Source organism: Oncorhynchus mykiss, chromosome 2 (genome assembly GCF_057628025.1).
Source record: "Oncorhynchus mykiss isolate SJ-2025 chromosome 2, ASM5762802v1, whole genome shotgun sequence".
Taxonomy (NCBI): domain Eukaryota; kingdom Metazoa; phylum Chordata; class Actinopteri; order Salmoniformes; family Salmonidae; genus Oncorhynchus; species Oncorhynchus mykiss.
The window spans coordinates 9,001,143-9,024,890 of NC_143023.1; the positions used below are offsets into that span (position 1 = coordinate 9,001,143).

Below are 23,748 nucleotides of genomic sequence, written 5' to 3' on the forward strand. Positions count from 1 at the left end.
CTAACCAACTTGCCCTCTAAATACACCTCTGCTGTTTTCAACCAAGATCTCAGCGATCACTGCCTCATTGCCTGCATTCGTAATGGGTCAGCGGTCAAACGACCTCCACTCATCACTGTAAAACGCTCCCTGAAACACTTCAGCGAGCAGGCCTTTCTAGGATATTGATCTCATCCCGTCAGTAGAGGATGCCTGGATATTGTTTTTAAATGCCTTCCTAACCATCTTAAATAAACATGCCCCATTCAAGAAATTTAGAACCAGGAACAGATATAGCCCTTGGTTCTCCCCAGACCTGACTGCCCTTAACCAACACAAAAACATCCTATGGCGTTCTGCATTAGCATCGAACAGCCCCCGTGATATGCAGCTGTTCAGGGAAGCTAGAAACCATTATACACAGGCAGTTAGAAAAGCCAAGGCTAGCTTTTTCAAGCAGAAATTTGCTTCCTGCAACACTAACTCAAAAAAGTTCTGGGACACTGTAAAGTCCATGGAGAATACACCTCCTCCCAGCTGCCCACTGCACTGAAGATAGGAAGCACTGAAGATAGGAAACACTGTCACCACTGATAAATCCACCATAATTGAGAATTTCAATAAGCATTTTTCTACGGCTGGCCATGCTTTCCACCTGGCTACTCCTACCCCGGTCAACAGCACTGCACCCCCCACAACAACTCGCCCAAGCCTTCCCCATTTCTCCTTCTCCCAAATATGCTCAGCTGATGTTCTGAATGAGCTGCAAAATCTGGACCCCTACAAATCAGCCGGGCTAGACAATCTGGACCCTTTCTTGCCAAAATTGTTGCCACCCCTATTACTAGCCTGTTCAACCTCTCTTTCGTGTCGTCTGAGATTCCCAAAGATTGGAAAGCAGCTGCGGTCATCCCCCTCTTCAAAGGGAGTGACACTCTTGACCCAAACTGCTACAGACCTATATCTATCCTACCATGCCTTTCTAAGGTCTTCGAAAGCCAAGTCAACAAACGGATTACCGACCATTTCGAATCTCACCATACCTTCTCTGCTATGCAATCTGGTTTCAGAGCTGGTCATGGGTGCACCTCAGCCACGCTCAAGGTCCTAAATGATATCTTAACCGCCATCGATAAGAAACATTACTGTGCAGCCGTATTCATTGATCTGGCCAAGGCTTTCGACTCTGTCAATCACCACATCCTCATCGGCAGACTCGACAGCCTTGGTTTCTCAAATGATTGCCTCGCCTGGTTCACCAACTACTTCTCTGATAGAGCTCAGTGTGTCAAATCGGAGGGTCTGCTGTCCGGACCTCTGGCAGTCTCTATGGGGGTGCCACAGGGTTCAATTCTTGGACCGACTCTCTTCTCTGTATACATCAATGAGGTCGCTCTTGCTGCTGGTGAGTCTCTGATCCACCTCTACGCAGACGACACCATTCTGTATACTTCTGGCCCTTCTTTGGACACTGTGTTAACAACCCTCCAGGCAAGCTTCAATGCCATACAACTCTCCTTCCGTGGCCTCCAATTGCTCTTAAATACAAGTAAAACTAAATGCATGCTCTTCAACCGATCGCTACCTGTACCTACCTGCCTGTCCAACATTACTACTCTGGACGGCTCTGACTTAGAATACGTGGACAACTAGAAATACTTAGGTGTCTGGTTAGACTGTAAACTTTCCTTCCAGACCCATATCAAACATCTCCAATCCAAAGTTAAATCTAGAATTGGCTTCCTATTTCGCAACAAAGCATCCTTCACTCATGCTGCCAAACATACCCTTGTAAAACTGACCATCCTACCAATCCTCGACTTTGGCGATGTCATTTACAAAATAGCCTCCAATACCCTACTCAACAAATTGGATGCAGTCTATCACAGTGCAATCCGTTTTGTCACCAAAGCCCCATATACTACCCACCATTGCGACCTGTACGCTCTCGTTGGCTGGCCCTCGCTTCATACTCGTCGCCAAACCCACTGGCTCCATGTCATCTACAAGACCCTGCTAGGTAAAGTCCCCCCTTATCTCAGCTCGCTGGTCACCATTGCATCTCCCACCTGTAGCACACGCTCCAGCAGGTATATCTCTCTAGTCACCCCCAAAACCAATTCTTTCTTTGGCCGCCTCTCCTTCCAGTTCTCTGTGGCCAATGACTGGAACGAACTACAAAAATCTCTGAAACTGGAAACACTTATCTCCCTCACTAGCTTTAAGCACCAACTGTCAGAGCAGCTCACAGATTACTGCACCTGTACATAGCCCACCTATAATTTAGCCCAAACAACTACCTCTTTCCCTACTGTATTTAATTAATTTATTTATTTTGCTCCTTTGCACCCCATTATTTTTATTTCTACTTTGCACATTCTCCCATTGCAAATCTACCATTCCAGTGTTTTACTTGCTATATTGTATTTACTTTGCCACCATGGCCTTTTTGCCTTTACCTCCATTATCTCACCTCATTTGCTCACATCGTATATAGACTTGTTTATACTGTATTATTGACTGTATGTTTGTTTTACTCCATGTGTAACTCTGTGTCGTTGTATGTGTCGAACTGCTTTGCTTTATCTTGGCCAGGTCGCAATTGTAAATGAGAACTTGTTCTCAACTTGCATACCTGGTTAAATAAAGGTGAAATAAAAAATAATAATAATTGTCTACCTGCAGCGTGGATGGGGGTCCTCTTCAGAGTGAAGTCTTTAACCAGGATGGAGGCTTCCTGGTTGATGAGGACGTCAACACACTCCACATGGCTTTTTAAGGCAGCCAGGTCCAGAGGGGTGCGCCCCTGGCTGTCCCTCACGTCTAGATCCAGCAGAGACTGAACCAGGACCTCCATAGCATGGTGGTGACTGTGGTACGCCTGAATAGATATTCACTCTTAATATAATCAATGTCCTAGAGTAGACCCGTGGTACACCTGAACAGAAATACAGTGCTAGACCTCTAAAGTAGACCAGAGTCTTTCAATCGGGAGCCCATTTTTGCTCCCGCCCAGCATCAACATCGGAGGTTACTGCCAAGCGTGGGATTGAGAAACAAAAACTCTACTTCTCTTCTGAGGTTGATTAACTCAAATGGCAAAATAAGGAAATCATCCTCATCATCACTGTGTAGAATATGCATGTATTTTACACTAATCGGGAATAGATCGGAATATGGTGTGTGAGTCTGTCTGGACAGTCAACTTCCTGTGGAAAATCTACACCATGCTTGCATCCCAGATAGCACCCTATTCCCTATGTAGTGAACTACTTTTGATCAGGGCCTATAAGGATCTGGTCAAACGTAGTGTACTAAATAGGGAATAGGGTGCCATTTGTCATATGGAGACCACTACAGGAGCAGGTAGGCTTTACTCACAGCGAGGTGTAGAGGGCTGATGGGAGCTCTGACATCAGAGTCGTTCAGGATGTCTGTCCCTGAGGTTTCAATTAGTTGAGGAAAGACAAGAACGGCCAGTTCAGACTTGGAAAAAGAACATCAAGAGTGACGATGCGTCCACGACAAACATGCAGCCACACCTTAAAACCTACTGTTGGGTTCTGAGAATATGAAATATACTAATTCATGTCACTGAGGGAGAGAGCTTAATGTATAACGTTTACATTATGTCAGGATATGTTATTGTTAGCCATCAGGCATCCTATGGGTGGGATCCTCTGGGATGAGAAGAGACACAGTCTGGTACCAATCACCATGTCAGCCTTGAGTTGGGGAGGAGTGAGCACTTTGGGGTAGCGGTCAGGTCAGATGAATTGAGGAAGAACAGATATCACCAAGGTTCTGTCTAGCAACAGAGATGCATTGGCTGTTTAGAGGTGTAGGAGCAGACTCAGCATAGGAGAGAGGATTACATATCAGTGCTTGTGTGAATATGTTTTTTGTCTAATGCAGCTGTCTTGACCCTCTGGGAAGAATAAACTTGGTTCAAGCATTCATGGTGTCCGTCGAGTTTTTACTCTGAGAATTAGAACCTAACAGTTGGCACTGCGAGCAGGGTTCACCGCGATTTGCAGTCGAACTAGAGATTAAGAAACAGTGAAACAGAAACAAGGTAAGCAAAGTTCCTACACCCGTTATCACTAATTCTGACATCTTGGGGAGATGAGAGTCGTAGGCTGAACCAATTATAGGGTACGAACCTAGAAAGCCTGAGCTTATTCAGTAGTCCCATTGTATTACGACCGGTCGTAGCTTTGTGGTATATGGTAAGTCCCGGAAGGTAAACCCAAACCTGTAGAGGGTAACTCCTAGGGGGTAAATCCCGAGTAGGTTGGTTCCTGCTTGTACTATAAGAATAGGGTGAGTCCCGGAAGGTAAGCCCGAGCAGGCAGGTACCTGCAAAGGGTAAGTCCTAGGGGGTAAGACCCGGGTGGGGTTGGTTACCTGCTATACCTGTAACGAGAGGGTGAAAGTCTCAGCCGCAGTGGCCATACGGCAGTAGAGTGGGTGTGGATGGATAAAGTGACATGCTTGTGTACTAGGATAAAATGTTGCCATTCAGGGTTAGAAGAACAGCAAAAAGATACTCAAACGCTGTTGGATTTGGGTGTATTAGCAGTAGCAATAAAGAGAGGTTGGTTTTATGCCCTGTTGGGGTGGGGAACCATGACAGATTATGTGGAAATAGGAAGACAAGTGTGAATCATTTTGGTAATGTGTGTTATCAACAACAGTGATATTTGAACAGATTGGAGATGACTATCCATAACAATAAAATCCTTCATACAGTGAGGTTAGGTTACCATGCTTGTCCTGCCCCACAGCTGTAGACACAGCCTTCTCCAGGTCCTCAGACACTAGCTGGAGATCCATTACAGGATGTCTGTCACCTCACTGAGCCCCTATTGCAGGTTAGGGGTCACATCCACTTGAATGTCCTTCATATGACGAACCTCCTACAGAGCAAATGAGGAAAACATGATATATTAGGATTTATGTTAGTAGCAATAGAATATGGGAATTTTATCTCAACGCTACCTACAGCTAACATATTTATTTATGTATGTGATCTATGTAAATAAATAAATATATCACAGCTGTAAAACTGTGAAGGACTATAGGTGGAGGCCTACCCATTTCCCAGGAGCATTGTAAAACGTGGATTTGGGTACAGTGTTTATTTCCCCCTAATATCTTTGAAGATTACACCTAAAATAATTAGGCCCACTTCTTTCTAATGCTGATCTGAGACCATTAGGGTTAATCATTACAGATATAAATGCAATATATGGAGTAGAAAAGATTGCCTGCCCACCAACTTGATAAGAATCAACATATGTTCTACATGGTCTATTTCTATCTGAACGTAACAACTCAATCAAGCTTGTTAATTGATCGTTAAGCCATGTTTGTCAGGTAAACTAAGGTCATTAGTGGCCTATATAAGCCTCATACAGGCCATGGGAAGACATTACCTGTTGATAACACAGACTATTTTCATGATCATGGGAGGTGTGAGAGAATTGCTGCTCGTTGTGATGACTGTGGGGGTTGTCAAAGGTTGGTTCACTAATGTTTAAGGGATTTGTTTGGTAAATATGCTTAACTTTATAAGTTGGGTATTAATATTTGACTGTCTGTATCTTCCGCGTTGGTCATCTTTTATTCTTCACTGCTATTAATATATGTAGCTATTTTGTGTGAACTCAACTTCTGTCAACACTTTCTCCTCAGTTTCTTGTTACCCTGTTGGAAAGTCCCAGAAGCAAGATCAAGTCTCTCTGCAGAGGAGACTTGGAGGTAAGTGTTTCTTTCCACAACCCTTCTAGCTATGTTCTTTGTCACTGTCTATGGTGCTGCTGTGTTTGACACTCATTCAACAGCATAGAGTAACTCAGTCTAAATAATGTTGTCAAACCTTAACCTACATTTTTCAGAGCTGTCATCAAATGACGTCTCCATTGTGCATGCCCTGGCCTTGCTCCGATCCATAGGGTCTGACGCTAAACAAGCCAGAGAAGGTACGGCCTGAAACATATACTTTGAAAACTGTTGGCTTCATGTTGCTCAAAATTCGATTAGCAATTTGGCCTAGACCGTGTAGAACAGATGTGTTGCTGTAGAATACCCAACTGTTCCTTTTGTTTTTTCTCAAGAGTATTTAGAGACCAATGAAGTAGAATCCCAAGCTTCTCCAAACCATGGTAGCTCTCCGGCAAATGATGCCCTGTCCTCTGAGGAGAAGCTGAGGCGCGTGTCCTCGGACGACGCCGCCACCTCTGAAGCTGCGACCGGCCCGTCTGGCGACGCCGCCACCTCTGAAGCTGCGACCGGCCCGTCTGGCGACGACGCCACCTCTGAAGCTGCGACCGGCCCGTCTGGCGACGACGCCACCTCTGAAGCTGCGACCGGCCCGTCTGGCGACGACGCCACCTCTGAAGCTGCGACCGGCCCGTCTGGCGACGACGCCACCTCTGAAGCTGCGACCGGCCCGTCTGGCGACGACGCCACCTCTGAAGCTGCGACCGGCACGTCTGGCGACGACGCCACCTCTGAAGCTGCGACCGGCCCGTCTGGCGACGACGCCACCTCTGAAGCTGCGACCGGCCCGTCTGGCGACGACGCCACCTCTGAAGCTGCGACCGGCCCGTCTGGCGACGACGCCACCTCTGAAGCTGCGACCGGCCCGTCTGGCGACGACGCCACCTCTGAAGCTGCGACCGGCCCGTCTGGCGACGACGCCACCTCTGAAGCTGCGACCGGCCCGTCTGGCGACGACGCCACCTCTGAAGCTGCGACCGGCCCGTCTGGCGACGACGCCACCTCTGAAGCTGCGACCGGCCCGTCTGGCGACGACGCCACCTCTGAAGCTGCGACCGGCCCGTCTGGCGACGACGCCACCTCTGAAGCTGCGACCGGCCCGTCTGGCGACGACGCCACCTCTGAAGCTGCGACCGGCCCGTCCGGCGACGACGCCACCTCTGAAGCTGCGACCGGCCCGTCCGGCGACGACGCCATGGATATCTGACGTGGGACATGCAAGAGTTCATGGGTACTCTAGTCCAGTGTGTAACTGCATTTGCTTGTTTTGGCTCAATTAAACATTAACTGTAATACTTGTGTCCTCTGTATTGTTTTGGTGGTTCCTACTTGGAGTTGAGGTGTATGACCTGACTTGAGTAACTGGGGTGATGGCAACATTAGTTTTGCATTATATCCATGCGCCAGCAATATTACTCAGACCCCTGTGTTTTAAATTACCAATTGACTTAAGCTACATGTGCTCACTGTTGGTCCATTTATGCTAGTAGCATCACATGATACCTCAACAGCATTTTGACGCCATTTCCGGTCACAACTTGCAGACTTGTTTACGTGTTGCGGTGTTTTGTTGCCTACTTTGCTACATGACAACTTTACGGTTTTTACTTTTTAATTACCGTTTATATTTTTGGTTTTTCCCCTCGTGTCAGGGTTGCGTCAATTCGAATCTGGTATCAGGATAAATATCACAATGAGGCTTTTTATTAGCTAAATGCAATTTTCGTATATATGGGCTCTCTGTCCCACCTCGCAGGGCAAAACAGAACTGACTTGTTCCTGACAAAGATATGGGGTGTTCCTGCTTCCGAGCCGGCCTGTCAGAGTAGACTGGGCGTGGTTTAGACTCACCCAGCCCATCGTTGATTGTTGGCGCAGAGGCTGGTCCCAGCCCCTTAAGCGCTTCAGCGGTCAGTCGTTGTAGCTGTGTAGAATATGCAGTTATCAGGCACCTGGCTCCTGTTATCTAACAAAAGACTGTTCTGAATGTGCCCCCCCCCCCCCAACTCATTGCACAGTTCTGTATTTTTCCATCATGAGAAAGGCCCATGGCCCTGAAACTGAACAATGGTTCAAGTCAGCTATGTTGCATAACACATACATACATCCACACCAGCCAACAGCAGATAATATTAAATCACATATGGTAACGGGCTATAGTGCATAACAAAGAATCCTCATACTCCGGACGCTTTCTCTGGACATGGTTCGTCAGGACCTCCAACAGCCGACGCTAAGTAGTAACATTAACATGATGCCTTCTAATTGCAGTCGCTGTACTCATACAGGAGAACGATCGCCTTACGGTGAGGATAGCTGTGCTACAAGCCCAGCTTCAGACGCAATCGTTAGGCAAGGGTAATTTCAGTGTAGGAAAGGATGAAACAGCGTCTGTGCCACCAGTAAGTACAGATAGTAACGTTAGTATAAATCCCCTCGCACGGTCCCCGCAGCCGGACAACTTTCTCACGGTTTCTGGAGGGAAATGCTGTAGGAATGCTCAACCGGTGTCGCTCATTCAGCCGACAAACTTTCAACCGGTTTTCCCCATTAAGCAGCGAGTCGGAGTCAAAGGCCGAGCCTTCTCTTGTCTCTACTCCTCCCGTTACGGGGTCAGAGACGCCGAAGCTTCCCACCATTAGCTCTGACAAATTGAAAACTCTAGTCATTGGCGACTCCATTACCCGCAGTATTAGACTTAAAACGAATCATCCAGCGATCATACACTGTTTACCAGGGGGCAGGGCAACCGACGTTAAGGCTAATCTGAAGATGGTGCTGGCTAAAGCTAAAACTGGCGAGTATAGAGATATTGTTATCCACGTCGGCACCAACGATGTTAGGATGAAACAGTCAGAGATCACCACCAACATAGCTTCAGCGTGTAAATCAGCTAGAAAGATGTGTCGGCATCGAGTAATTGTCTCTGGCCCCCTCCCAGTTAGGGGGAGTGATGAGCTCTACAGCAGAGTCTCACAACTCAATAGCTGGTTGAAAACTGGTTTCTGCCCCTCCCAAAAGATATAATTTGTAGATAATTGGCCCTCTTTCTGGGACTCACCTACAAACAGGACCAAGCCTGACCTGCGGAGGAGTGACGGACTCCATCCTAGCTGGAGGGGTGCTCTCATCTTATCTACTAACATAGACAGGGCTCTAACTCCTCTAGCTCCACAATGAAATAGGGTGCAGGCAAGGCTGTTAGCCAGTCTGCCACTAGCACAGTCAGTGTAGTCAGCTCAGCTATCTCCATTGAGACCGTGTCTGTGCCTCGACCTAGGTTGGGCAAAATTAAACATGGCGGTGTTCGCCTTAGCAATCTCACTAAGATAAAGACCTCCTCCATTCCTGTCATTATTGAAAGAGATCATGATACCTCACATCTCAAAATAGGGCTACTTAATGTCAGATCCCTTACTTCAAAGGCAATTATAGTCAATGAACTGATCATAATCTTGATGTGATTGGCCTGACTGAAACATGTCTTTAGCCTGATGAATTTACTGTGTTAAATGAGGCATCACCTCCTGGCTACACTAGTGACCATATCCCCCGTGCATCCTGCGGAGCTGTTGCTAACATTTACGATAGCAAATGTACATTTACAAAAAAAAAAGACGTTTTCGTCTTTTGAGCTTCTAGTCATGAAATCTATGTAGCCTACTCAATCACTAAGTAATTAAGTAATTATGAGTGTATGACTTGAGTGTATGCATTATATATATGGGCTTCATAGAAAGTGTAACAACTGTTCTCTGTTCATCTTGTTTTAAAATTGTTAAAATAAAATGTACATTTAAAACAAGAAACAAAGGAAACACATTTTATGATTTTTAATAGGTTCAAAAAGTTGGTTGAAAATACACTTGCACTTACAAGAGCTTACATGGTTCTCGAATGAATCAGGTCTCTGCATATAAATACTTAGGGATATGGTTGGATGATGAACTGTCTTTTAAAATGCATATTGACGAACTTTATAAACGGCTAAAAATCAAGCTAGGCTTCCTCTTTAGAGACAGGACATGTTTGTCCTGTACAAATAGAAGACAAATTGTGCAAGCTACTTTTATGTCTGTTATAGATTGTGGGGATATTATCTACATGCATGCTACGGCATCAACACTTAAATCGCTGGATGCTATTTATCATTGAGTACTTAGGTTTATTACGGACGCTAGCTACAGAACTCACCACTGTGTTTTGTATCAAAATGTGGGTTGGACTTCGCTGTCCATGAGACGAGAATATGTTCTCGTGTTTGTCTATGAAGCACTTCTGAATAAACTACCATCTTATTTATCATCACTCATCAATATTAGAATTAGAATTCCTAAAACCAGGTCTCAAGCATGGATTACACTTGAGGTCCATGCGATTTCCACAGAGTTGGGTATGGCTGCCTTTTCCTGTTACGCTCCTTGCCAATGGAAAAGCCTGCAGACTAAACTTAAATTTGAGACTCTTGTCCCCCTGTTGCCCATTTTAAATAATTATTGGAGGATTTTTATTTCTGTATTGCTTGTAACTTTCGGGTAATGCAAGTTATTGTGCTGTTAGGGGAATAACCTGTGTGCAAACGTAATAATCTGCTGCTGTATTTTTGTGTTATCTGTGATGGTCTTGTTTGTCTTGTGTAGTTTCTTAATCATTGTAGCTAAACTGAATGTGTAACATGTCTACGCAGGGCCCAGCTGTAAAAGAAACCTTGGTCTGTCTGTGTTCCTTGTTGAAATCAAGGTATAATAATAATAATATGATCCATTCATGGCTTTAGTTGTGTCTTGATCATGTGAATAGTCGACAGAGTTTTCTCCTATATGTCTGTCTTTATGTGACGACATCTTTTCTGTATTAAAATGTGATTTCCACAATCAATAATCATAAACAGTGCTTCACTATAACTACGTTTGACAATGTGGTACCATTATCTTGCACAAACAGTAAGACGACTATAGACAGAAATCAATGCAGTAATGTTTTATTAAATAAAGGCTCTGATTAAAATAGTAATAAAATCTGGCATTTGGCTAATTCTTCTTCCCAAAAGCTTCTCTGAATGGTTTGGAGACGGCTCTGGAGATAGCTCGTAACACCCTGACTATGAGAGGGCGTTTACGGGACTGGGACTCCTGGGGAGCAGGGGCCAGTGTGGTTGTCAGGTCCTCTTTGGGTGGGGAAGTGGATGGAACCTCACACTCAGCATCTGTGAAAATAATATTTCATAATCAGAAAATGAATGTGTGTATCTGTCTGTCCGCCTGTATCTGTAGTCACCGTTTTAACAAGCTGGCCATAGGGTGATACATCAATATGACATTATCGATGCTTATCACTTACCCTGTGAAATACGAGTCTCTCTGAGACGTTTGGTAGGCAGAGAATCCTGTTCAGGGTGGCTCTTTGGTTCCCCCTTTGTCTTGAACAGCTGAAGACAAAACACATCAGGACAACTGAGCATGTGTAAAATATATGGCATGGATCCCAAAAGGCACCCTATTGGCTACTTAAGGCACTACTTTTGACCCATCGAGGGCCCATCGAGCTCTGGTCAAAAGTAGTGCACTATATAGGGAATAGGGTGCAATTTGGAACACATCCATTGACTCTCTCTCCCATGTGTATTAGGATTGTATTACAGCGGCCTCACTCAACCTCCTAAAGACAATGACAACAGCATTGTTCTAATGCAAAGACAATAGGGGTTTAGTGAATCTGTAGGGTACATTTCAGCCCTGCCTTACAGAGGTAATCTAAAGACACTGAGCCCTCTACCTTAATCCTGATCTTTGGAATCTTGACAATTTTGGGTAGGAAATGCCACTTCCTGTTCTTCTTAGTCTCTTCCCCCCTGGCAGAGGGAAGGCGGGCCATGCCGTCAGCCTTTACATCAGCCGGGCTAAGGCCCCTGGCAGGGAATTCCTCAGTAGCATTAAGGTCAGCCACAATACCATGAGTGATGTCACTTGCGGCATTGCTGGTGTCTGAGTAAGAAGAGCAAGCTGGTGTGACCGACCTGGGTACAATAACTGGGAGAAGAGGACGCAACAATAGAAATCAGTCACTGTGTCCCAAAAGGCCTTCTCTTCCCTTTATAGTGCACAACTTTTGAACTGGGCCCATAGGGTCTGGCTCTGGTCAAAAGTAGTGCACTAAATATGGAAGAAGGTGCCATTTTGGACGCAAACAGCAAAGTTCACATCATAAAATGCAATGTAGTGAGCATCATGTTACAATGAAGTCCTATGCAGATGAAGAGGTACTTTCACTTACCATCCTCCATTGCAGACTTGGACAGATCAGTCAGGCTGTCCATCACCATGTCTGTCATCAACTTGATGACCTGATCCAAAACCCTGTCAGCGGTGGGTGGCATAGGCCTAACCACACACTGCCCCAGGAGTCTGCTAACAGAAGTCTGGGCAAAGCTGTAAACGAGCTCTGACGCATCGTCCTTTGACAGCTTCCTCAGTGCTGGCTTTGGCAGCGCTGGTTGAGAGAGGCTTCTGTGGCCAGTCGTGGACTGAAGCTGGCGGCTTATGGTTATCTCCTGAATGAGACCATGGACCTTTGCGATCAGGTTGCCAGACGCATCTTGAAGGGCTTCAATTGACAGGAGTCTATCCAGATGTTCTTCTGCTGAAGCCATCTCTGGGTCGTCTGTCTTCAATGTGTCCATTATAGTTTTCACTATGAGACTGGTGTCAGATATGTTTATTTCTTGTTGATTCACAAGCGCTGACTGTGAACCTGTCTTGTCCATTGCGTTAGAGGTATGGCATTCTGTCCTTGTGATCTCATTGGCAGCACTCATGTCAGGCAACAGGTCAAGGCTCTCCAGTAGAGAGTCTAACATGTTAGTGGTTATCAGACGCTCCTCCCTTGCATTCTGCCCAACAGATGAACTCTCAGAGTTGGCCAATCTGCACTTGATCACATTTAGGATCAAGCTGAGCGTCTCCTTTGCAGTTTTGCTAAAGCCTTCTTGGCTGACTGCCACTGTTCCGTCTTGTAGAGCCACAAGAGGTTCACAACTTGCACTCAATCCACTACCATGGAGAGGAGAGGTTCTCTTCAAACTGGTGTCGCTCACAACTGACATACTCCTGGTAGGCAGAGTGACATCCTCACTGCATGTGTCAATTACATGGTGGTCTGTGGAGGAGCCACTCGAAGACACAAGGGCTTTAGACCTTTTAGTCAAACTGACTTTTGAAAATGGCTTCTCACTTCTCACAGACGGAGGGCGGCTCCTGTCCTTAACAAGAGCAGTGTCAGGGGACTTTGAGCATCTGAGTGTCTCCACAGGGGTGGAGTCCAGCACATCTTTGGCTGTGGTGACTGACACGGGTGGAAAAGACAAAAAGACGTTCAGTCTATCCTTTACTCTGTGGTACATGGTATGAGCAGCATCCAATAAGGTGTCAAAGACAACTCTGGGATTGAGCTGGGACTGCAGCTTTTTCTCTCCTAGTGGGAAGGAGTCTGTGTCCTCCACTGTGTACCGGGATAGACTTTCAAGGTCTTGCATGATCATATTCACTATATCTTCAGTTGTAGAAACCACATGGTGTGAGAAGGTGCTGCTAGTCATGCTCTGTGGCAAAGAACAGTTGGCTTCGCTAGCAGCTCTGAGAATGGCCTCACGCACAATCAGTTTGGCCGTAGCTTGGAACTCAGCACTGTGAAAGCTCTGGATGGAAATGTTAGAGGATCTGCTGGCTGCACTACGAGATCGCGTGAGCCTGGCAATCTTGGCTGACGTCCCGTCACTCGAAATGGTGAGGCTCTCTAATTTCGAAATTATAGAGTCCAACTTCTGGTTGAAGTCGAAGGATGCATTTGACATGCTCTCGCATTTGACTTCCTTTGAAGTCTCCACCCTCAGCACCGAGATCACCTGTTTGATGACCCCTTTAGTGCAGGTGTCGAGGGTGAGCTGGTGGGCTGAGGACATTGAAGAGGTATTACTGTCTGTCTTCTGTACAGGAGATACCTCCACAGTGGTCTCAGTTACAAGTAGTCCAGTGTCATATAACTCAATTTGCACAGGAGTATTTTTTCCCTCAGTGAGAAGGTGAGAGGTGAAAAGCTTCCTCAGTTTGTCCAGGGTTTTGGTATAAATCTTCTGGGAACCTGAACTCACTTCCATCCAGAACATTTTGCGACCTGATTTCGTACGCATGGAGGTCTTATTGACCTCAGATACCTCATGCAGGTCGGAAATAATTCCACCAAATAGATCAGAGGATGCATCCTCAATATTCTCAGCGGAAACGCAGACAGACAGAACTTCTGACAGTTTCCCAGTGTCGGTTTTATCCAGCACGCTAGTATATGTCACAGCTGCATCCTGAATGACCTGAGTGATGCATTGCTCAGCTTTGACGATATACCCCTCCACTGGTTGACCATGGAGGATGTCAACTTTATCAACAGGGAGCACATTCTGAATACTCACATTCTCCTCTGATGGGCGTGGGCTGTTGAAGATAATGCTCTCAGTGACCATGTTAGAGGAGGCGAGAGATGAGTCGAGAAGCAGAGACCTGTATATTGTCGAGGTGGAGATCTCTGGGTGCTTAATCATAGCAGCCTCCTCCAAAATGGCCGACGGGCCCTGGAGGATGTCAGAAATATCCATGTCCTCAATGCTCTCTACCAGAGACGATAGTAGGTCTCTGGCTGACAGGTCGGTTGGTCTCTGGTTCTCGAGCTCCATTTTGATTGCTTGACAGACCGTTGCTGCAGCAACAGCAGAGCTACAACACAACTGCTTCAAGGTGGAGTCAGAAATAGATGACAGATCTGTCATGGACATGGTGGAGAGTTGACTCTCAGAGACAAAGGGTCTGAGTTTGACAGACACCTGTCTGACCAAGTCCCCAGCAAGAGCTCTCATATCTATTGCTCCACTAGCTGAGTTGTAGGAGCAGGCACTCTGTGGCCTTGACGGGCTCCTGCTATCCAAAAATCCTGTTATCCCAAAAACCTCAAGTACAAGATCCACAACATCGGATGACACTTCTGACATTCTGTTGTGGGACAGAAATTGACTTGGATGAACGGTGCCTGCATTCAGAGTCCAGTCGCAAACAGAGTTGTCGGACTGACTCTGGACTACTGGAACTAGACAGGTTTCACTTGGACCTTGGCCAAAGAGTTCTGCCATTTTGAGCAGAACTGATCTTAAGACCTTTGACTTGGAAATGTTCAGCAGTGGGTCGTTGTTGGACAGTCTGGTGGACGGTCTGCTAGCCGATCTCTGAACAACTAGGCTTTGTATTTCTGCCGAAACGGCAGTGAGAAAATAGGTCAAGGGGCTGGTCGCTCGTCCCTTGTTTCCTCCGTTGGCTTTAGCCTTAAAGATGCTATCTATGATGATGACTATAACCTGTCCAGCCAGAGGACCCAATATGGCCTCAAGCTCCCTCTCTAACTCAAGGGGAGACTTGTAGCCGTGCGCAATATGCTCTATGGCATGGGAATACATCTTAGCAGACACCATGCTTAGCATTTCTTGGGCAAACTGCTGACTTGCTGAGATACTACCAGACAGCGGACCTAGAGTTCCCTGACTGAAACTTCGCATTAGCTCAGCCAATCTGGAGTTGAGAAGGTTCATTACCAACTCTACAATACCCATCATAAACCTGGTGTCCGTTGGTATTTTGACAGGTCTGTATTTCTCCCGTCTACTCCAACTGGATGACAATACGATGCCACTCTGCGACTGGCCTCTCTGGACCATGTTGAAGACAGAATCCTCAGAGATTCCAAACACAGAACTCAGTGGTGCCGAGTGGGGTCTGTGTCTCATCTCTCTATCACCACCCTCAGGTGAGGAGACATATCGCTCTTCGTCATCACTCAGCAAAGAGGTCATGGACCTGCAGAATGCACAACAGAAATGAATAGTACATGATAACAAAATACAACATATGATCCAAGAATTTGGAAGTACCTAAGTAGTATTTCTCTCTAGGTGGATCTGGAATGGATATTTGTACTTATAACAAGGGACATGGGAATAATGTTTTTAGAAAGACCTACAAGAAGAGGAGGGGAAAGGGGTAAGTACCTATGAGAGCAGGGGATAGGGATAAGTACCTGTGAGAGGAGGGGATAGGGGTAGGTACCTATGAGAGCAGGGGATAGGGATAAGTACCTGTGAGAGGAGGGGATAGGGGTAGGTACCTATGAGAGCAGGGGATAGGGATAAGTACCTGTGAGAGGAGGGGATAGGGGTGAGTACCTGTGAGAGGAGGGGAAAGGGGTAAGTACCTGTGAGAGGAGGGGATAGGGGTGAGTACCTGTGAGAGGAGGGGATAGGGGTAGGTACCTATGAGAGGAGGGGATATGGGTAGGTACCTGTGAGAGCAGGGGATAGGGGTGAGTACCTGTGAGAGGAGGGGATAGGGGTAGGTGCCTGTGAGAGGAGGGGATAGGGGTAGGTACCTGTGAGAGCAGGGGATAGGGGTGAGTACCTGTGAGAGGAGGGGATAGGGGTGAGTACCTGTGAGAGGAGGGGATAGGGATAAGTACCTGTGAGAGGAGGGGATAGGGGTGAGTACCTGTGAGAGCAGGGGATAGGGGTGAGTACCTGTGAGAGGAGGGGATAGGGGTAGGTACCTATGAGAGGAGGGGATAGGGGTAGGTACCTGTGAGAGGAGGGGATAGGGGTAGGTACCTGTGAGAGCAGGGGATAGGGGTGAGTACCTGTGAGAGGAGGGGATAGGGGTAGGTACATGTGAGAGGAGGGGATAGGGGTAGGTACCTGTGAGAGCAGGGGATAGGGGTGAGTACCTGTGAGAGGAGGGGATAGGGGTGAGTACCTGTGAGAGGAGGGGATAGGGGTAGGTACCTATGAGAGCAGGGGATAGGGGTGAGTACCTGTGAGAGGAGGGGATAGGGGTGAGTACCTGTGAGAGGAGGGGATAGGGGTAGGTACCTATGAGAGGAGGGGATAGGGGTGAGTACCTGTGAGAGGAGGGGATAGGGGTAGGTACCTATGAGAGGAGGGGATAGGGGTGAGTACCTGTGAGAGGAGGGGATAGGGGTAGGTACCTATGAGAGGAGGGGATAGGGGTAGGTACCTATGAGAGCAGGGGATAGGGGTGAGTACCTGTGAGAGGAGGGGATAGGGGTAGGTACCTATGAGAGCAGGGGATAGGGGTGAGTACCTGTGAGAGGAGGGGATAGGGGTGAGTACCTGTGAGAGGAGGGGATAGGGGTAGGTACCTATGAGAGGAGGGGATATGGGTAAGTACCTGTGAGAGGAGGGGATAGGGGTAAGTACCTGTGAGAGGAGGGGATAGGGGTAGGTACCTATGAGAGCAGGGGATAGGGATAAGTACCTGTGAGAGGAGGGGATAGGGGTAGGTACCTATGAGAGCAGGGGATAGGGATAAGTACCTGTGAGAGGAGGGGATAGGGGTGAGTACCTGTGAGAGGAGGGGATATGGGTAGGTACCTATGAGAGCAGGGGATAGGGATAAGTACCTGTGAGAGGAGGGGATAGGGGTAGGTACCTGTGAGAGGAGGGGATAGGGGTAGGTACCTATGAGAGGAGGGGATAGGGATAAGTACCTGTGAGAGGAGGGGATAGGGGTAAGTACCTGTGAGAGGAGGGGATAGGGATAAGTACCTGTGAGAGGAGGGGATAGGGGTAGGTACCTATGAGAGGAGGGGATAGGGGTAAGTACCTGTGAGAGGAGGGGATAGGGGTAGGTACCTGTGAGAGGAGGGGATAGGGGTAAGTACCTGTGAGAGGAGGGGATATGGGTAAGTACCTGTGAGAGGAGGGGATAGGGGTAAGTACCTGTGAGAGGAGGGGATAGGGGTAGGTATCTATGAGAGGAGGGGATAGGAGTAGGTACCTGTGAGAGGAGGGGATAGGGGTAAGTACCTGTGAGAGGAGGGGATAGGGGTAAGTACCTATGAGAGGAGGGGATAGGAGTAGGTACCTATGAGAGGAGGGGAAAGGCGTGGGAGTTTGTGTGCTGCAAGTAGTTCTTGAACTGATGCGTCTACTGGGTCCACCACGAAAGCTGAATCTGACGCTGCGGCCAAGAGAGCTCACTTCTCTAGCCTCATTACTTCCTGATCCAGAAGAGCTTGACGAATCAGAGAGCCTGATCTGCATGGTGAGGTCAAGGGCGGGAACGACCACAGTGGATGTAGACTCCATCACCCAATTTGTAATATCCATGCACCTAGCACTAAACTCATCTCTGCTCATCTGAAATGTTAAAAGACCATACAGAGTTAGTTTGTTAACGGAGCTGCACTGCTGCACCATGTGTTTACTCAAGCTAGTCAATTAAAGCAGTGGTTCAGGATGTTCCACAATGCTGGAAAGGGGGGCCTGAGGGAAAAGTTTGGGAACCTCTGAATTAAAGGTCCTGCACGATTTCCACCAATAGGAGTTTGGAATGTTTGGTCCATCTTACCAACATGAACTACTTTAGAAGTGACTATAACTCACCCCGGCATGCATATTCTCACTCAGCAGATTCCAATGGCTGAAAAGTAAATTAAAAAAGGTACACAATTAAACTACATGACATTACCTCTATTCTCTTAGATTACGGTATGGATGGACCTCTACGGAACTAGGCCACATCCAAACATCCCTGATTGGTCAGTTGAGTCCCTTGTATTTGCCCGAGACACCTCACCTCCTTCTCAAAACCCATAGGACGAGATGGTCAAAAGGGAGGGCTTTCTCATCCAATGGGTTTTGAGAAGGAGGCGAGAAGAGAGGACTCGAGGAGAATGCAATTGAGATTGTCCCTATGGGTACGTCCCAAATGGCCCCTATTCCTTAAATACGGAACTATTGTTGACCAAGGCTCTAATAGGGAACATATCTAGGGGATGCACAGGGAACCAAAGAGCAACTAACCCATCCTTCATGTCCTGCACAAAGGTGTGTAGGTCTGGGTAGCTTCTCTTTCCCCTGCTGAGGGTGAGGCTGGTCTGGGAGGCTGCAGCCTTGCGGGTCATGGTAGTGAAGGTCACCACTTTAGCCTGATGGGGACGACAGAAAGCAGACTTAGGCTGGAATTCAATCAAATTCGCCATGCAGTGTTAACGTAATGTCTGTTTACGAACTACTGTCTGCGTGCACAAACAGACATGTACACACACACACACTGTTATCTGGAAGCATTTACCTTTGCCACTCGTTCAGTCTCCTGGTATTGAGATGGCCCGGCTGTTTCTACATCATCACTCTCCTGCATCACACTCTCTCCTTCGACCTCCAGTGTCAGAGTTGATGTGGATGTCTTCAGATCAACCTGATTCAACTCACTCTCTCCTTCGACCTCCAGTGTCAGAGTTGATGTGGATGTCTTCAGATCAACCTGATTCAACTCACTCTCTCCTTCGACCTCCAGTGTTAGAGTTGATGTGGATGTCTTCAGATCAACCTGATTCAACTCACTCTCTCCTTTGGCCTCCTAGATTAGAATACCTTTACTAGCTCAAGCTTGGACAATTAATTTGTCATTTTAATCTTCAATGCGTCATTAAAACACAAAACATCATACCTCCTGTGACTGAGATGGGATGACAATGGCCTCGTCCAACTCACTCTCTCCTTCAACCTCCTGTGACTGAGATGTGCCATCTGTCTTCAGATCAGCTTCCTGCATCTCAATCTCTCCTTCAGCCTCTAGTGACAGAGTTGGGATATCAGTCTCTAGAACAGCCTCTTCCAACTTGGTCCGTCTCTCAACCTCTCTGTGATCTTTATCAGATCTAGATACAGAAAAAGGAATCTCTCTAAGGTCACTATAAAATCACCAGAACATCATGTCAGGTGTACAGTTCAGTTTACCAGTCAAATTGCCGTGATCAGAGGCTCTATCCTTTCTAGTGATTCTATTTCTATGGTCACATCATAATGCATCATCATATATATGCTTGTGTCCAAAATAGCACCCTATTTCCAATATAATGCACTTCTTTTGGCCGGAGCCCTATAGAGTGCCACAGGAATGAGTCATAATCCCCATAAAACATAGTAGTCAAACAGGGAAATGGTTCCAATCGTTTTTACACCATACACTTTTCCCATAGTGGATTTTAGAAACACTTAAAATAAGGGCTGTGTTTCAGGTAGGCTTACCCTGGTGTGACATTTTGATAACTGTAAATCTCTCTAGGACAAGGTGACTTTTATCAATATATTTGCCTGTATTTACCCCCCAAAAATGAAATGCTAATTATCTGCTAATGTGGCTATCATAAAGAACTACAAATGCCACGATGATCATGCTGATCGAGGCAAAGGTAAGAATCTCTTGATTAACTATCTAATGTTAGCTAAATTTAGTAATTAATAAATTGGCTTCATTTCTTTAAATGGCCAATTCTGTGAACTGTTTAGTGAAAGTTTTAAATTGACACAAAACCTGTTAGCAAAGGTGTCAGCTAGAAATGACGTTTAGGAGCTTGCAGGGATTTGTAGTTTTGCATGTCTTCTTTGATGCTAATTACAAATTTCGAATCAGAGTAAATAGAGCCAAATGTATTGCTAAAAGTCACCTTGTCCGTGACAGATTTACATGGTTCTAAAAATGGCACACCAGGGTAAGCCTACATGAAACACAGCCCTTATTTTATGTGTTTCTGAAATCGCCTATGGGAAAAATGAATGGTGGAAAAACGATTGGAACCATTTCCTTCCCTGTTTGACTGCAAGGTTTTATGGGTATTATGACACCTAAAAAGACGGGTTGGTTGTTTAGCAACAAAACTGGCATGTAACTGGGTAAAATAGACAAAGTAAATAGACAGGGTTCGCTTAGAACGTTGACAACATGTAAACTATATTTAGTCTCTAAATGTTACCGGCAAACAAATACATTTGCATAATGAGCACTTGCTAGCTGAGGTTTAGAGTCATAACAAGATACACGCATTCCGGCCATTGATGAGCGAGCGCATGTTTTTCATGACCAGCCAACCAGTGTATGGATCTTAGTTAAAAGTAGTGCACTAGCCTACATAGGGAATAGGGTGCCATTTAGGACGTAAATGTGAAGGTGGTGTCATAGCCTTTGACCCTAGACCCCCATTTGACCCACAACAGATTCTACTGTACCTTTAGCCAACTCTCATGACTCCCCGGCCATAGAATTTGTAGTTTGATATTACAGAATGAATAGCACATCATTTCATTTATTTAACAATATTTAATCCACAGTAATTAATATAAATGGGTATTTCAAAATAATTATAAACTGTGTGGATTGAGACCTGAATGCTGATTGGCTGAAAGCCGTGGTATATCAGACTGTATACCATGGGTATGACAAAACATGTATTTTTTACTGCTCTAATTATGTTGGTAACCAGTTTATAATAGCAATAAGGCACCTCGGGGATTCGTGATATATGGCCAATATACGTCGCCAGACCCACTGACTCCAGGTCATCTACAAGTCCATGCTAGGTAAAGCTCCGCCTTATCTCAGTTCACTGGTCACGATGGCAACACCCACCCGTAGCACGCGCTCCAGCAGGTGTATCTCACTGATCATCCCTAAAGCCAACACCTAATTTTGCCGCCTTTCGTTCCAGTTCTCTGCTGCCTGTGACTGGAACGAATTGCAAACATCGCTGAAGTTGGAGACTTTTATCTCCCTCACCAACTTCAAACATCTGCTATCTGAGCAGCTAACCCATCGCTGCAGCTGTACATAGTCTATCGGTAAATAGCCCACCCAATTTGACCTACCTCATCCCCATACTGTTTATATTTATTTACTTTTCTGCTCTTTTGCACACCAATATCTCTCTACCTGTACATGACCATCTGATCATTTATTTATCACTTCAGTGTTAATCTGCAAAATTGTAATTATTTGCCTACCTCCTCATGCCTTTTGCACACAATGTATATAGACTTTTTTTCCTACTGTGTTATTGACTTGTTAATTGTTTACTCCATGTGTAACTAACTCTGTGTTGTCTGTTCACACTGCTATGCTTTATCTTGGCCAGGTCGCAGTTGCAAATGAGAACTTGTTCTCAACTAGCCTACCTGGTTAAATAAAGGTGAAATAAATAAAACAAATATACCATGGCTAAGGGCTGTGTCCTAGCACTTCGGGTTGTAAGAACAGCCCTTAGCCGTGGTATATTGACCATATACCACAACCGCTTGGGCCTTATTGCTTAAATAACATGCCTACCTTGAACTCTTTCTTCTCACGTCCTTGCAAAATCAGCACATTTCCTTGCCAAAATGAACGCTCCTCCAGGACTAGCGAGAATCAGACTGAACTGCTCCCGGTTTCTCATCAGTTTCAACGTTTATCAGTGATGACGTAACAATGCTGTACAGATTTGACGCACTTCCAATCTCGTGCTGATGCAACGCCCTGAGCGGTTGAAAGCTCACGCATGGAAATCCTGCGAGTTGTACACAAATGTAGGCTACTATTGCCCTTAAATTTAATGTTGTGGACGCAATGCAAAATAAAATAAAATACATAACCCACACCGATAACCCAGAGTTCATCATTAAATAACATTTATTACTCATAAAATATACAGCAAACTTCAGATACTGAAAGAATTCATGGGAGTTTCGAATTCAGTCACCATTTCATATGTACATGCTAGTTTCATCCATTTAAAAGAATGATAATGACACGAAAAACCTGTGAACCTGTGACTCTCTTGTTGCTGATTTGGTGAACATAGCAAATGTATTGCACATATTTCCAGTTAAAATGATTTTCAAAAAGAGACAAAAACGGGGATATGAACAAGCAATCACATAAAAGGATTGAGTGGTTTCATTTTTTGAAGAAGTTAAAGCAAGCAACACCTGTTAAAAACATTGATTATAAGACCAAAGACAAATAATATCGATATTTATTTTCCAACAGAAGAAAATCTAAATGCTGCTGTCCTACCATTGGTTTACAATGTTTCTCCTCTCCAAGGGAGACATGTTTTCCACCTCACATGCCTCTGGATAGTATCAGTGCTTTTCACAAACGTTGTAGTACTTAGTGTGCATCATTGTTGTCACTCATACAGGTGCCCCTACTCTCCTAACCTCCCCTCAGTAACTAACGAAGGCACAACATGACAAATATCACAAGAAAGAAAACATGAATGAATAATTAACTTTCTAAAATACTTTCTAGAGGCCAAAGGACAGGTAGGTTTAATATTGTAATAGGTCCCTTCAAATAGTCGTGTTGCTCACATACCAGCATCCTAAATGGCACTGCTTTTGACCAGAACCCTATGGACCCTGTTCAACAGTAGTGTACTATTCAGTATAGGGTTCCATTTGGGATGCATTAAATCTTTACAATTACTCATCAGAGCAAATGGTACCATTTTTTTATTCCCACAGAGCTTAAGACATGAATGATTTTATTAAAATATTTGTTCATATAAATGTATGATTTCCCCTCCTCCCACATGGATTACAGACAAGAGGCTAGGTGCGTTCTGACTGTCTTAGTGTGCGGATAAACATGACAATCACTCTCATGAAACTTAAATGAAACATCACTCCTTATGTCTTTTCTCAGCACAAACACTCAGCCCAATTTCTATACTCAAAACAGGTTTTGAAAATGCCGAAACGCAGGTTTCTACCGTTTAGGACCTTTGTGGATAAAGGTAAAGATGGGGTATAGCAGCAGAAGTTCCTCTGAAGTCCAGTATCTGCTGGAAGGGAACCTGGTGGTACGAGAGGATGAGTGTGGGCCTGTTGTGCTTCCCCCTATCCCTCCCTCTTCTCTCTCACTGTCTGAGGGACTCTTAAGGTTCCTGTGCGGATGGCTTGGTTCGTGCCCTCCCGAAGCTGGCTGTGGTGATTTAAGCAACGCTGTGTTTATGTGTGTATTTGTTTGTGGCCTCTGGCCCACTTCGCTGTCCCTCTGTCCAGTACGTACCGTTGTAGCAGGCCCAGTGTAGTGGCGTGTAGCCCTGGTTGTCTGTGAT

General features: G+C 45.8%; 2 protein-coding genes across 2 annotated transcripts in view; one reads left to right on the plus strand and one right to left on the minus strand.

Moving 5' to 3' along the window:
* The window catches only part of LOC100136727 (polysialoglycoprotein), a 140,512-nt gene that overhangs the window by 52,607 nt on the left and 64,157 nt on the right, over positions 1-23,748 (plus strand).
* LOC149984816 (uncharacterized) lies at positions 10,729-15,786 on the minus strand. Its single transcript, XM_090187458.1, has 4 exons — positions 12,037-15,786; positions 11,539-11,747; positions 11,104-11,191; positions 10,729-10,969 (listed from the first exon to the last, which is right to left on the minus strand). The coding sequence occupies exons 1-4, from the start codon at positions 15,647-15,649 to the stop codon at positions 10,794-10,796; spliced, it is 4,086 nt and encodes a 1,361-aa protein (XP_090043584.1). The 5' UTR covers positions 15,650-15,786; the 3' UTR covers positions 10,729-10,793.

What these genes read in the sequence shown, in the direction of transcription:
- LOC149984816 (XM_090187458.1), bottom strand. Translation starts at nt 15,649, where the DNA reads ATGACCTCTTTGCTGAGTGATGACGAAGAGCGATATGTCTCCTCACCT. An exon ending in TTCCAAAGATCAGGATTAAG is followed by an intron (nt 11,192 to 11,538) that starts GTAGAGGGCTCA and finishes TTTTGTCTTCAG; the next exon opens with CTGTTCAAGACAAAGGGGGA. An exon ending in AGAGACTCGTATTTCACAGG is followed by an intron (nt 10,970 to 11,103) that starts GTAAGTGATAAG and finishes TTATTTTCACAG; the next exon opens with ATGCTGAGTGTGAGGTTCCA.